The 15,231-nt window shown below is 39.0% G+C and overlaps 1 protein-coding gene across 1 annotated transcript in view; it reads left to right on the top strand.

Moving 5' to 3' along the window:
* Positions 1-580: 580 nt before the first annotated feature.
* The window catches only part of LOC149830425 (brefeldin A-inhibited guanine nucleotide-exchange protein 1-like), a 64,308-nt gene continuing 49,657 nt past the window's right edge, over positions 581-15,231 (top strand). The window contains exon 1 of the mRNA XM_090016509.1: positions 581-1,825. Within this exon, the coding sequence (XP_089872635.1) occupies positions 852-1,825 (974 nt within the window). The 5' untranslated portion in view covers positions 581-851. The remainder of the gene's footprint in view (positions 1,826-15,231) is intronic.

Here is a 15,231-nt window from a genome sequence, read left to right as displayed (position 1 = left end):
GCTCTGTTGTAAACTCATTTGGTGCTAGACCGCGTGCTAAATGGGTTTTTCGAGCTTCTCCCATGCTATTTATGCATTTCCAGCCCCATAAATGTGTTGGGCATGGTTGATTTATTAAGAATCCCCACCTGGATCATATGTTTTCAATAAAAAAAATGATGTTTGGAGCCTAAAAAATTTACAAAGATTTTGGATGGTTGATTTTTCAAACTTTATAAAACCCACCCATGTGTTGGAATTTCATGAGCTGATCCCTATAAAATCAAGTACATAAATCACATCTGTATGGTCAGAATTTAGAAATAAAATGACAAAGCTCAAAAAATTCATTTAGCATGCTGTTTAACTCAAATGGGTTTAGCAAGGACCTCTCTCTCTCTCTCTCTCTCTCTCTCTCTCTCTCTCTCTATATATATATATATATATATATATATATATATATATATATATATATATATATATGACACAGAATAGGTTCCAAGACTTGTTTTTGAAATACATTCTTTGTCAAGCTACCAATTTTGTATACTACCACATTGTAACCCAGTGTTATAAATTATAATTAATGCCAACGGAAAATAAATTAAGAAAAAAAAACTGTAAAAAACAAAAGAAAAGAAAAGAAGAACACGAAGAATAGAAATCGATCCTTCGCTGCATACAATCTGACGTAGAACCGCCAACGCCAGCCAGAGAGATCTGAATTTTCATTCTCTCTCTTTCTCTCTCTGCTTAAGAAGCCAATCCCACAAAGATCAATTAGTTCCTTCCATCGATGGCTGCCAGATCTCTCACTGGTTGAGATCTCGCATCCTCTCTCTGGGATCACTCAGAGAGAGAGAGAGAGAGAGATGGCGTCGTCGTCGTCGTCGTCTCAAGGGCTTGGGGGGCCGTCGAAGGCGGGGCGGGTGTTGGGTTCGTCGCTGGACAAGATCATCAAGAACGTGGCGTGGCGGAAGCAGTCGCAGCTGGTCCAGGCCTGCAAGTCCTCCCTCGACCGCCTCCAGAACCTCGCCGCCTCCCCGGACTTCCCCGACTCCTCCATCCCGGGCTTCCCCCCAACCGACGCCGACCTCTTCCTCTCCGCCCTCTCCCTCGCCCTCGACTCTGCCGCTTCCAAGGTCATCGAGCCCGCCCTCGACTGCGTCCTTCGCCTCGTCTCCACCGCCCTCCTCCGCTGCCACGCCGACCAGATCGACGACGATCCCGCCTCCCCCGCCCCCGCCCTCCTCCTCAATTCTGTCTGCAGGTGCACCGCCGTCGCCGACAACGCCGTCGAGCTCGCCGTGCTCCGAACCCTCCTCGCCTCCGTCAGATCGAGCTCTCTGGGGTTCCACGGCGATGCGTTGATTCACATCGTGAAGACGTTCTACAATGTCTACCTCGGCAGCACCAGCAACGAGAACAGGATCTGCGCCAAGGCGGCCTTGGTGCAGACGGTGGCCATCGTGTTCGCCCGCGCGGAGGCAGACCGCGTGGACGTGGGCGTCGATCCGGTGTCGGTGCCGGCGATGCTGGAGATGTCGGACAAGAATCTGAACGAATCGGGGCTGGTTCAATCCGTTCAGGGCTTCCTGAGTGATGTGTTGGAGGGATGGGAGTCCGATAGCGGCAATTCGACGAGGAGGGACGAAACGGGGGAGGGGGAAAGCAGGATCAGGGAGGACGCCTTTAATCTCTTCAAGAACCTGTGCAAGTTCTCGATGAAATTCTCGACCCAGGAGAGCCCGGAGGACGTGCTTCTCCTGAGGGGGAAGGTATTGTCTCTCGAGCTGATAAAGGTTGTAATTGAGAATGCTGGACCGGTTCTGCGGGCAAACGAGAGGTCGGTTGTTGATGCATACTTGTTTCCCTTTCCTTGATCGATGAATTCTCGTGATTGCTTTCAATTATCGTCTTTCTAGGTAGCTTCATTTTATGTGGGATCTTGTTAAATTATCAAAGTATGAGTTTTGTTTCTTTCATCCTACATCAATTTATGTGTGAAACTTGTTTTCCTGGTAGTAGATCGTTACTCAGGAATGCAAAATTAGTTCAAAATTAGCATGAAATGAAATTTATATTGTTTCTTTCTCACTTTTCTTCCCTGAATTCTTGGAGTATTTTTGAGATCCTCTAGCTATACTCCCTTATGCTAAGCATGAAGTGCTTTATAGGATTATTGTGATGCTGGTAATACTGGAATTTTCTTCACACATCTTGAACATTTGTTTCATAAATCAGTGCTTAAGAGTCTGGATGTAGTTCGGTATTGGAAACTTATAAGCATTTAACTGATGCAAACTTGTTCCCTGCACAGGGGAACGTGGAATTCAAAAGTTTCTTACTTGATATGAGATGCCTCATACAGTAATCTCCTGAATCCAAACTGTTGATGTGATTACTGTTAAAAAGTGTGTATATATATATTTATATAATATATTTTTTCTTTATTTATTTTTCATTTTAGTATCTAGTTCCATTTGAATTAGACTTAAAGTAGTCGACATATTGTTGACTAGTTTTAGAGCCATTGGAACTAGTCCAATGGCTACAAATAGAGCCGTTGGACTAGCTTCAACGACTCTCTTGTGCTTCTCTTAGCTCTATTCCAAGAGCTCATTCATGTGTATAAATAGGGGTCATCCGCCTCCAATTGTATTAATGCTTTTTAAGCATTACATATTTTCAGAGCTTGGAAGCTCTTGGAGTTTTTTGAAAGTTGCTGCCTCGTTTTCCATGCCTTTGAAGCAAGAAGAAGACTCTTCTTCCATTCGTGATTCAAGTGTTCTTATGCTTGCATAGCTGGAGAAAAGAGTGGTTCGTTGGCTCGTGTGATCATTGACTCCTCTCAAAAATCGTGAAACCGTGATTGTGCTATTGTTCTTTCTCTCTCATTTCTTTTTTTTCCTCTGTCTCTCACCTTATTTTTTCTCTTTTTTCACCCTTGTAAGAATGAATAACAATGATAAAGTCACCATCATGCCTATAAAATTAAATGATACCAATTATATAATATGAGCTTCAATTATGAAGCATCACATTTGGAAAAAGGGGTTGTGGGGGTTAGTAGATAGTTCTAATTCGGAATCAAAACTAATCCTCACCAAAATAAAAAATGAGAAAGAAGTATCTCTCACGGAAGGAGAAAAGACTAAGGCCTTCTTCACATATGAGAAAAAATGGAAAGAATGGATAATGGGGCATACCAAGATCATGTCTTGGCTAATTAATAGTGTAGATATAAAAAAATGCTCAAGTCTTGTAAAATCTGAGCATGCCGATAAAGCTTGAGAATATCTTAAACATATGTATTCCCTTAAAGATATTGAACATCTGTGCAATTTGCAAGACAAGGTACGAACTATGACCCAAGGCGACAAGAGTATTAGAGAATGCTATAACAAGTTGTCCGAACTTTGAGAAGAGTTGGCTCTTCTTGAGCTAAAATGGCATTGCTCCGAAGATATTGAGCTTCACCAAAAGTAACTTGATATGGAGCACTTTTACCAATTTGTGAATAGTTTGAGGCTAGAATTCGAAACCACCAAATCAACTCTTCTACATAGAGGAAAAGTTTTCTCTATTGTTGATACTATTGAGGAATTAACTACGAAGGAGAATAGGCTAAAGAAGAAACATAATTAAAAAAATGAAGATGATTCCATTTTAGCTGTATCTAGACAGGGGAATTACATGCATACCTATAGACCACCTCATTTTGGAAGACAAGACAATGATTATGACAAAAAGAAAGTCATTTGCCACCATTGTCATGAACCAGGACATTATAGGCCTCAATGCTCTAAATTAAGAAGGGATGAAAAAAAAGTGGCTTTGGTTGGCTCATCACAAGAGTCAAAAGATCTAGGCAATCAAGATGCTCTTGTATCTATGGCACAACTAATGAAAATACTTCAACCTCTTCTCAAAGGAGCATCTTCATCAATTATAGCCTCAACCGAAGCCGCAATTTCATCATTCTCCGATCTCAGTAAATCTCCTTGGCTTCTTGACTCTGGTGCTTCTTTTCGTATAACCCCAAATAGTGATATTTTGACCAAATGTCATAATAACTCAAGTGCGCTAAATGTTTTCACAACTGATGGTACATCTGTTGAAATAAAAAGAATATGTAATTTCGAAAATTTTCAAAACATCAAAAAAAATCTTATTCCAAAAGTTAGATATATTTTCAAGTTAAATTTAAATCTTTTATCTATTTCTCAAATATCTGATCATGAATGTAATATCTCTTTCTCTTTTGATGGTTGTTGGGTATATGATCATCAGTCAAGGAAGTTGATTGGGGAAGGCCATAGAGAAGGAAGTCTCTACTATATTGATTTTTTGGAATTACCCAATGATACTTTTTTTTTGATAGAGAAAGCTGGGGTTAGGCTCGGCGTCGATGGCTCCCTTAGGCTCCTCCACTCGGCCCACTCCACCGCGGCAGTCGGCACCACCACCAGTTTCGTTGTGTATCCGGCATCCCTACCTGCAGTCAGAACCACGGCAGGCTTCCGCCACTCCACCACCACCGAGGGTTCCTGATCAGCCAACCACTATCTTGTGAGGCCATTCCACACTCCTTCCTTACCTTTCTCACGAGTGGAACCAGGGGGGGTTGAGATTTTCGTGAATCGGCATTCGTAGGCGTAGTGGATTTGGGGATTTCATGGATTTCTAAAAGGCTCAGGGATTCTCATTCAATTTTTTGGTGTAAATCAAGGGGGGTCGCCTGAACCAGAGCAGGGCGCAATCTGAAACCCTCGACTACAAGATACTCTCTCTCTCTCTCTTTGGGTCGCCAGAACCTGGGTCGCCGACTAACAGTGAAGCAAAACCCTCGACTAACGGTTACTCTCTCTCTCTCTTTTTGGGGTCGCCTAAACCAAAGCAGGGACACAATCTGAAACCCTCGACTACCAGATACTCTCTCTCTCTCTCTTTGGGTCGCCGGAACCTGGGTCGTCGGAGGCAGACGAAGCTCGTCGGTGCCTTCCCCGAACCCTCAAACCCGATTAACTGCTCTCTCTCTCTCTCTCTCTCTCTCTCTCTCCCTCCCACAGGAAGCTCGTCGGAACCTGGGTCGTCAGTTGTAGACGAAGCTCCCACCGCACATCTCTCTCTCTCTCTCAGCGGCACGGAGGGGGTTTTCACGCTTTGGGAGATCCGACACGGGCGACGGAGGAAGCCCTCATCGATGAACGACGATTCAAGGTATTTTTTTACGTACTTCCGCCAAATTCTCCTTTTGTTGGCATTTTCATGTCGTTTTTTTTCAAAAAAAAAAAACTTGTTTTTTATACATTGTTAGGCCGTGTTTTTTTTATTTTGTGCATAACTATTTAGTTATACACTGTCTGTCCCAAGCCCGGATAACGGAGGAGGGTTGCGGTAGGCCAGTGACAGCCAACGTAAAAACTTAGTCACACCCTATGAATATGAACCAATATGCGAATTTCATTGGGGTGTTCCCTACTAAGTGACGCTCTGTACTCTATAGGCTCGGAGGCAGTGATAAGTGGGCAAGGGTAGCTAGGACATTGCTCAGAAGCGATGCGTCAAACCGACGCCCGGGGGTGGGGTCAAATAGGCAAGGGTTCCTGCACTTTGTTGGACGGGTGAGGGTAAAAAAGATAGTTCAAGACCATACAATTAGGTTAGCCACTTGGAACATAGGGTCTTTAACTGGTAAGTTGGTAGAGTTAGCAGATGTTATGTGTAGGAGAAAGATTGATATTTTATGTTTACAAGAGACCAAATGGGTAGGTGAGAAAGCAAAAGTGATACAACCTTGGGGATATAAGATTTGGTATACAGGAATACATAGGAATATGAATGGAGTTGGGATTGTTATTAGTCGTGAGTTTATAGATAATGTAGTTGAGGTCTGTAGGAAAGGGGATAGGATTATACTTATTAGATTAGTAGTAGGTATGGATATTATTAATTTTATTAGTGTTTATGCACCTCAAGTCGATTTAGACGATTCCATTGAGCCTCAATTTTGAGAAGATTTAGACGAAGTAGTACAAGGGATATCTCATAGAGAAAAGATTTTCATCAGCGGAGACCTTAATGGACATGTAGGCATTAGTAGAGATGGATTTGAGAGTATCCATGGAGGTTATGGTATAGGAGAAAGAAACGAAAGTGGAGAAAGGATTTTAGATTTTGGTTTGTCCTATGATTTGATCTTAGCCAACACGTAGTTTAGGAAGAGGGAGTCTCACTTAGTAACATTTAAAAGTGGGGTTAATGAGAGTCAGATAGATTTTTTCCTACTCAGAAAGAGAGATAGGGGTTGTTGCATCGATTGTAAGGTTATACCGGGAGAAAGTATAGCTACACTGTTAAAATACATGTATTATATATATATATATATATGTTTGTATATATATGTAGGGTATTTTAGTCATTTCACAAGTACTCGATAGGGGTACTTGTTTCTTTTCATTTATTTTTTGTAAATTCTTTTTTTCATTTTTATTTTTTTCTTTTTGTATTTTTTGCTCACTTAAAAGGGGCCCCACCATGGAGTCGATGGGGCCCCCAACGGTCATATTTGTGACCGTTGGGGGCTCCCAACAACTCCATGGGGAGCCCCTAGGTGGCTCTTCTTTTAAGGCCATAAGGTCACCCCTCCTCTCCTTCTTTTGTGTATAAATAGGGGTGAACCCCTCTTGTATTTTTTACTCTTGAGAGCTCTCTCTCTTTTCAATAAGAGACATTTATATTTTTATGTTGTGTTGTCTCTTGTGGGTTTGGGTGTTAGCCCTTTTGTTTGTTCATTAGTGGATATTGTAAGTGCTTAACGCACTCTTTGTTTTTCCGCATATTTCATTACATGGTATCAGAGCCTTGTGTATGCTCTTCTTAATATAGCTAGTTGTGTAGCTATATTTTTTTCTTGTTGTATCTCTCTTCGTTTGTCCTCTTGTGGGTGATTAAAATGGAAGGAGAACAAAATATTGATCTCTCATTCAAGCTCAATGGCTCCAACTACATGATGTGGGCTGCCGCCATGGAGAACAACCTCAAAGGTAAAAAACTTTGGGGATACGTTATGGGCACCATTCCAGAACCACAACTCCAACTAACTAAGATGTGAAATGAAATGGGGATCTTCGAAACACGAGCTTTGATTAACAAGAGCAAGTGTCAAGAATGACACTAAAGCATAACCCTTAAAAAGGGTATAACTGGAAACAAAATAAAAATAAAAATGTATTCTTTATTGATATGAAAAACCAATTGCTTAAGAAGCATTGGAGTGAAATACAAGAGGGGCTGCACCCCTTTATATACACAGCTGAAAGAGGACTCAATAGAGCTGTTGGGCACAGTCCAACAACTCTATTTAGAGCTGTTGGAATGTGTCAGTCCAACAGCTCTATTAAGAGCTGTTGGACTGTGTCAGTCCAACAGCTCTATTGCTAGTCAAGTCTGGACAGGACTTGACTAGCAACAGTCATTTTAGTTCAAACTGAACTAGATGACATAAAGACAAAAAATAAAAATAAAGGAAAAAAATACAGAAAAGAAAGAAATTAAAAATGTATTTATAAATATATATAATAATATAATATTATTATATATACATATATGTACAGTTTTACATTTTAACACTCCCCCTCAAACTTCCGGTACAATGAGCGAAAGTTTGTCTAAGAGAAAGTGAAATCGGGGAGCAGCGAAAGGCTTTGTAAAGAGGTCTGCTAACTGATATTCTGAAGTGACATATGGCAGATCAATTATCCCGTGTAGATATTCCTCTCTGACGTAGTGACAATCCATTTCGATGTGTTTGGTGCGTTCGTGGAATGTTCTGTTACTGGCAATGTAGATCGCACTTTTGTTGTCACAACACATTTGTGAAGCCTTTGTTGCTTCAACTCCCATGTCAGCAAGCAGTCGTCGGAGCCAAACTACTTCCATGGTCGTGGTTGCCATGGCTCTGTATTCAGCTTCGGTGGATGAGAGAGATACCTTCTGCTGCTTTTTACACCTCCACGAGATTAATGATTCCCCTAAAAAGACACAAAAGCCAGTGGTTGAGTGTCTGTTATTGGGATCACCTCCCCAATCAGCATCAGTATATGCAATTAAATCAAGAGAAGAGGAGGAAGATAAGAAAAGTCCTCGTGAAAGAGAGGACTTGATGTATCTGATAATACGCATGACTGCTCCCATATGAACAGAAGTAGGAGCATGTTGAAATTGACTTGCTGTATGAACAGCATGTGCTATATCTGGTCTGGTAATGGATAGATAGGAAAGTGCCCCGACAAGCTGTCTGTAAGGAGTAGGGTCTGCAAGAAGTTCTCCATCATCAATCTTCATTTTAACATTAACAACTTCTGGAGTGTCAACTTTCTTATCATCAGTAATACCAGACCTGAAAACAATATCAAAAGCAAATTTAGTCTGAGATAATAAATATCCTCTAGGAGAATAAGCAACTTCAATGCCTAAAAAATATCTCAACAAGCCCAAATCAGTCATTTCAAAATGAGATTTAAGAAGTGTTTTGATTGTTTCAACTCCCTGTTTATCGCTTCCGGTGATGATCATATCATCCACATAGAGAAGAAGCACAATGATCCCTACATCAGAATTCTTAATAAACAAAGCAGTGTCAGTTAAACAGAATTGAAAACCAATATCAATCATAACACGACTAAACCTATCATACCAAGCTTTTGGTGCTTGTTTAAGTCCATAAAGAGCTTTTTCTAAGCGAAGGACTTTACCCTTAGGAATACTTAGACCAGGAGGGGGTTCCATATATACTTCTTCAACTAGCTTTCCATTTAAAAAAGCATTTTTGACATCCATTTGAAAAATAGACCATTTTTTGATAGAAGCTAAGGCAATTAAGGTTCGGACAGTAGTCATACGAGCCACCGGAGCAAAGGTTTCTTCATAATCAATCCCATATTCTTGGGCATAACCTTTGGCTACTAAACGGGCTTTATATCTTTCAAGAGTACCATCACTCTTGGTTTTAATTTTATAAACCCATCGACATCCTATAGTTTTCTTCCCTGGAGGAAGATCTTGAATATTCCATGTAGAAGCCTTTTCAAGTGCATCTAATTCAACTTTCATGGCTTCTATCCATTTGATATCATTTTTTGCTTGAAAATATGTGGATGGTTCTTCATATGAGTGAATTAATGCAATAACTGCCCTATATGTGGGTGAGAAAGACTCGTATGATACAAACTTTTCTGGAGGCCTCGAGATTCAGGATGATTGTCTAGTTGGAATGTTAGAATATTTCTCAAGTGCACATGGAGTATTAGACTCTTGTCGCCTGGAATATTGAATACTAGTATCTCTATGAACTTCTTCATTTTCAACATTAAGATCAATAATTCTTGGATCATCATCAAAGTTACAATCAAGGTCATATTCATCAGATGTTGATGTTAGATCTAGCAAAAAGGAGTACTCAGTGAAGTCTTTTAATTTTCTAAAATCAAAGAAGCTCTCCTTTTCAAGAAAGGAAACATTTCTAGACACATATAGTTTATTATTTTTGAAGTCAAAACATCTATAACCTTTCTGGTTTTCAGCATATCCTAAAAAGGCACAGGGAATCGCACGAGGGGAAAGTTTATCATTTTTGTCAGTAAATATGAAACATTTGCACCCAAATATTCTTAATCTAGAGTAGTCTGGAGAAATGTTCATAAGTTTTTCAATGGGAGTGATATTTTGTAACGAAGAAGATGGCATCCTATTAATGAGATAGGTGGCAGTTAAGGCAGCTTCTGCCCAAAAGTCTTTAGGGACTTGATTTGCTATTAATAAAGTTCTAGTGGTTTCTATAATATGGCGATGTTTTCGTTCTGCCAGTCCATTTTGTTGAGGTGTATAAGGACAAGATCTTTGATGTGTGATGCCATGCAATTTAAGATAATTTTGAAAATCTGTGGATAAAAACTCTCTCCCTGAATCTATGCGAAAAATAGTAATATCATTTTGAAATTTGTTTTTAACCATATTATGAAAAGTTTGAAAGTATGAAAATACTTCAGACTTATGTTTGAGAAAGTACATCCACGTATGTCGGGAGAAATCATCGACAAAAATAACATAGTAAACAAATCCTCCTTTAGAAATTACTGGTGCAGGACCCCAAACATCCGAGTGTATTAATTCAAGTGGTCTTGAAGAGAAAAAGGTTCTGTTCTGAAATGGTAATCTTTTCATTTTTCCGAGAATACAATCTTTACAATCAAATGATTCAGAGTTACAAAATTTCCCTAGATTTGGAAAATGTTGGATTTTGGCTATATGTGGGTGACCAAGTCTCTTATGCCACAGTTCCAACTCTATTTTTTGAATATTATAACAAAAAACTTTCTTCGGCATTTCCAAAAAATTCATGTAATAGAGTCCTCCTTCTCTATGGCCTTCCCCAATCAGCTTGCCTGACTGGCGATCCTGTACCCAACAACCATGAGAAGAAAAAGAAATATTACACCCATAATCAGAAATTTGAGATACAGATAAAAGATTTAAATTTAATTTGGGAACATGTCTAATTTCTGGAATAAAAAATTTTTTTGTTTTATAAATTTTTTCAAAATCTCCTATTCCTTCTATTTCAAGAGAAGTCCCATCAGCAGTAAAGACCTTTGACACACTTGTTTTATTTTTAACACATTTGGATAGACTTTGATTATTTGGGGTCATATGAAAAGATGCACCAGAGTCAAGAAGCCAAGAAATTTTACCTAAATCAGAAAAAGATGAGGCTGCTGCGCCGGTTGAAGCTTCAGATGAGGAAGAGGCACCTTTGATGAGAGGCTGAAGGATCTCCATTAGTTGGGCCAGGGAAACTGGTGCATCCTGATCTTTAGGCTCCGATCCAGCAATTGCAGCTCTTTTTTCTCTCAACTCCTTAAGTTTGGGACATTATGGCCTGTAGTGTCCCGGTTCATGACAATGATGACAAATAACTTTCTTCTTATCATAGTCACCATTTTGTCGGTTAAAGTGAGGAGGCCTATATGATCGAACATGATTCCCTGGTCTAGACACGGCTAAAACGGAATCATCTTCAATTTTTAAAGAACCTTTCCGGAGACGATTTTCTTCCATTGTTAACTCTTCAATAGTTTCAACAATAGAAGGAATTTTTCCTCGGTGAAGTAGGGCCGATTTAGTGGTTTCAAATTCCGGCCTTAATCCAGTGATAAACTGGTAAAAATGTTCAACATCGAGTTGTTTCTGACGAAGCTCGATGTCTTCGACACAATGCCACTTTGGTTCTAAAAGGGAAAGTTCTTCCCAAAGTTCGGACAACCCATTGTAATATTCACGAATAGTTTTGTCTCCTTGTGTCATCATTCGAACTTTTTCTTGGAGGTTGCACACGTGTGCAATATCTTTAAGGGAATACATATTCTTAAGGTATTCCCATGCCTTATCGGCATGATCAAATTTGGCAAGACTTGAGCATTTTTTAATGTCAACGCTATTGATAAGCCATGACATTATCTTCGCATGAGATATTCTCCATTCTTTCAATTTCTTCTCGTATGAGGCAATAGCCTTGATTTTTTCTTCTTCCGATAGAGGGACGTCTTTATCTCCCTCCTTTTTAGTAAGAGATAGCTTAGGTTCCGAATCGGAACCATCCACAATCCCCCATAAGCCTTTTCCCCATATATGGTGCTTCATGATTGAAGCCCATGTTACATAGTTCGTATCGCTTAGTTTCATAGGCATGATGGTGACTTTATCATTGTCATCCATCGATTACAAGGAGAGAAAGAATAGGGATAGAAGAGAAACAAGAAGGAAAATGAGAAAGAAAGAAAAAAAAAAAAACAATACAACAAGATGTGAAATCTTCTCCAATGAAGTGATAAAACACTTCTCTTCAAGTGGCGAACACTTTTGCAAACGGGCACGGAAACCGAGGCAGCTTTTCCTCAAGATTTAGTACTTCCGCGGCTTTGATACCATGAAATGAAATGGGGATCTTCGAAACACGAGCTTTGATTAACAAGAGCAAGTGTCAAGAATGACACTAAAGCATAACCCTTAAAAAGGGTATAACTAGAAACAAAATAAAAATAAAAATGTATTCTTTATTGATATGAAAAACCAATTGCTTAAGAAGCATTAGAGTGAAATACAAGAGGGGCTGCACCCCTTTATATACACAGCTGAAAGAGGACTCAATAGAGCTGTTGGGCACAGTCCAACAGCTCTATTAAGAGCTGTTGGACTGTGTCAGTCCAACAGCTCTATTGCTAGTCAAGTCTGGACAGGACTTGACTAGCAACAGTCATTTTAGTTCAAACTGAACTAGATGACATAAAGACAAAAAATAAAAATAAAGGAAAAAAAATACAGAAAAGAAAGAAATTAAAAATGTATTTATATATATATAATAATATAATATTATTATATATACATATATGTACAGTTTTACATTTTAACAAGATGGATGGTGATCAAGAAAAAGCTTTTGAAGGAAATGCCCGCATGAAGGCCATTGAAGATCACCAATTTAAAGTGGAAGATTGGGAAAGTAAGCATGCCATGATTCTTGCTTGGTTCATGAACAATGTGGAGCTCAAGATTTGCGCCAACATTGCTAAGTTTCAGATGGCTAATGAAGCATGGTTCTTCATGAAAGGTATGTTTACTCAAAAAGACCTTGCTCGTCAATTCTTTCTTCAAGAAAAAATCCGGACTATCAAGCAAGGGGAAATGAGTGTAAGGGATTGCTTTCGCACTCTTGGACCCTTATGGGATGAACTATCTTTACTAGAACCAAAATGGGTTTCTAGTATGGATGTGGAATTAAGGAGAGAACAAATGGAAAAAGAGCACTTTTTCCAATTTTTACATGGGCTTAGGCCCGAATATGAACAAGTTAAATCTTCCCTTCTTCATAGATCTAAGCCTCTTCCCTTGGAAGATGCCATAGCCGAAATATGCCAAGAAGAAACTCGCCTTGGCATGATTAAAAGGGGAGATGATGTTTTGGCCGTATCAAAAGCCGATAACCATATGAAAGCTTACAAACCTCCACATTTTGGAAGGCAAAATAATTATAATGGCAACTATAGAAAAGTCATTTGCCATGATTGCCAAGAACCGGGTCATATAAGACCTAATTGCCCTAAGTTGAATGAAGCACCTAAAAATAAGGTTGTTTCTGTTGAAGAAGTTACTCAAAAGAAAGAGGAAACCATCAAAGGGAAAAAATCTTTTTCTCTTGCTCAACTATCGGAAGCACTACAAACTCTACTCAAGATACCATCAACCTCGTGTGCCGCCATAGCTTCTTCCTCTCCTCCAGGTATGTCTTGTTGGATCCTTGACTCTGGAGCTTCCTTTCATATGACCCCACTTGAAAATGAGCTTTCCGATTTGTGTAAAAACTATAAAAACTCTTATGTTTCAACTGCCGATGGTACATCTTTACAAGTAAAAAGTTTTGAAACTTTAAATTTTTTCAAAGATTTCTTTGTGCCAAACGTAAGAGTTAGTACCTCAACTTAATTTAAATCTCCTCTCTGTTGCTCAAATATGTGATCATGGATGTGAAATCTCCTTCTCAACTAAGGATTGCTCTATACAGGATCTCCGGTTCAGGAAGCAGATTAGGCAAGGCCATAGGAGGGGAGATCTCTATTATATGAGCAACTTGAAACTCCCTACTAACTCTTTTTGTAACCATGTCCAAGATAAAAATATTGAAATTTGGCATCAAAGACTTGGACATCCAAGTTTCTAAAAAATGTACTCCTTTCCATTTGAAAAGAAATTTTGTAATGAGAAACATTTTGTTTGCAAGAGTTGTATTTTTGGCAAAATGAAATCCACTTTTTTTCTAAACCGAACCTTTGTGTCCAAAAGACCTTTTGAGTTAGTCCATTCGGACGTTTGGGGTCCTTCCCCGGTCATGTCTAAAGGAGGGTACTCCTATTACGTTACTTTCATTGATGATTACACTAGGTATGTGTGGATCTACTTTCTCAATTTAAAATCCGAAGTCTTTGACTTCTTCAAAAAATTTCATATGATAGTTAAAAATCAATTATCAAGTAATATCTCTACTCTTAGATCCGATTCGAGGGGAGAATATTTATCAAATGAATTTCAAAATTATTTAGAAGTGAATGAAATTTGTCATCAAAGATCGTGTCCTAGGACTCCCCAACAAAACGGCTTGGCCGAAAGAAAGCATAGACACATCATGGAAACCACTAGTACACTCTTTATTTCCAAAGAAATTCCAAAGAGTTTTTGGGCCGAAGCGGCCTTAACCTCAACTTACTTAATAAATAGAATGATATATTCATCCTTACAAAATACATCTCCATATGAAAAACTATTTGAAAGAACATCTGATTTCAATAGATTAAGAATTTTTTGGTGTAAATGTTTTGTCCTTACACATAAAAGGGACAAATTATCTCCTAAAGCTATTGAATGTGTTTTCTTGGGATATGGAGAAAATCAAAAGGGTTTTAGATGTTTTAACTTGAAAAATAACAAACTCTATGTATCCAAAGATGTAACCTTTTTGGAAAATGAAAATGGTTTTGTGAAAACTAAAGATATTGACGAAAGTGAATTTGCTTTTTTATTTGATCTTCTATCTCAAGAAGATGAGACTCCTCAAGAAGAGGAAATCTCTAATGAGTCTTTGAATGACTTAGAGGATATTCCTCTTGACAATGTTGTAGATGAAAGTGATAGACCAATCCAAACCTATGTTAGGCGTGGTCAACAAGCTCAAATGAGCGCCTTAGAAAAATACTCTCAAGGATCCAATATAGAAGAAACCTCTTTAAGGAGATCCGGTCGAATCTCCAATCCTCCTAATAGGTTTATTTCCTATGAGTCCCTAACTCCAAGGTATAGAGCATGTCTAATTGTGTTGCACTCATTTCATGAACCTTCACACTATAATGAGGCAAAAAACATTCCCCAATGGGTTGAAGCCATGAACTTAGAGCTTAGTGCCCTTGAAAAGGCAAAAACTTGGGAAATAACTTCGTTACCCACTGAAAAGAAATCGATTGGATGTAGATGGGTCTTCAAAATTAAAACTAAAAGTGATGGTTCATTAGAACGTTATAAAGCCCGGTTAGTAGCTAAAGGATATGCTCAAGAATATGATATAGATTATGAAGAAACCTTCGCACCTGTTGCTAGGATGACTAGTGTTAGGACTCTTATCGCCATTGCGTCAGTCAAAAAATG

Source organism: Nuphar pumila, chromosome 8, assembly GCF_984573655.1.
Source record: "Nuphar pumila chromosome 8, dmNupPumi1.hap1.1, whole genome shotgun sequence".
NCBI lineage: Eukaryota > Viridiplantae > Streptophyta > Magnoliopsida > Nymphaeales > Nymphaeaceae > Nuphar > Nuphar pumila.
Note: the sequence above shows the minus strand (reverse complement) of the source record. Positions and strands in the feature narration are given on the sequence as shown.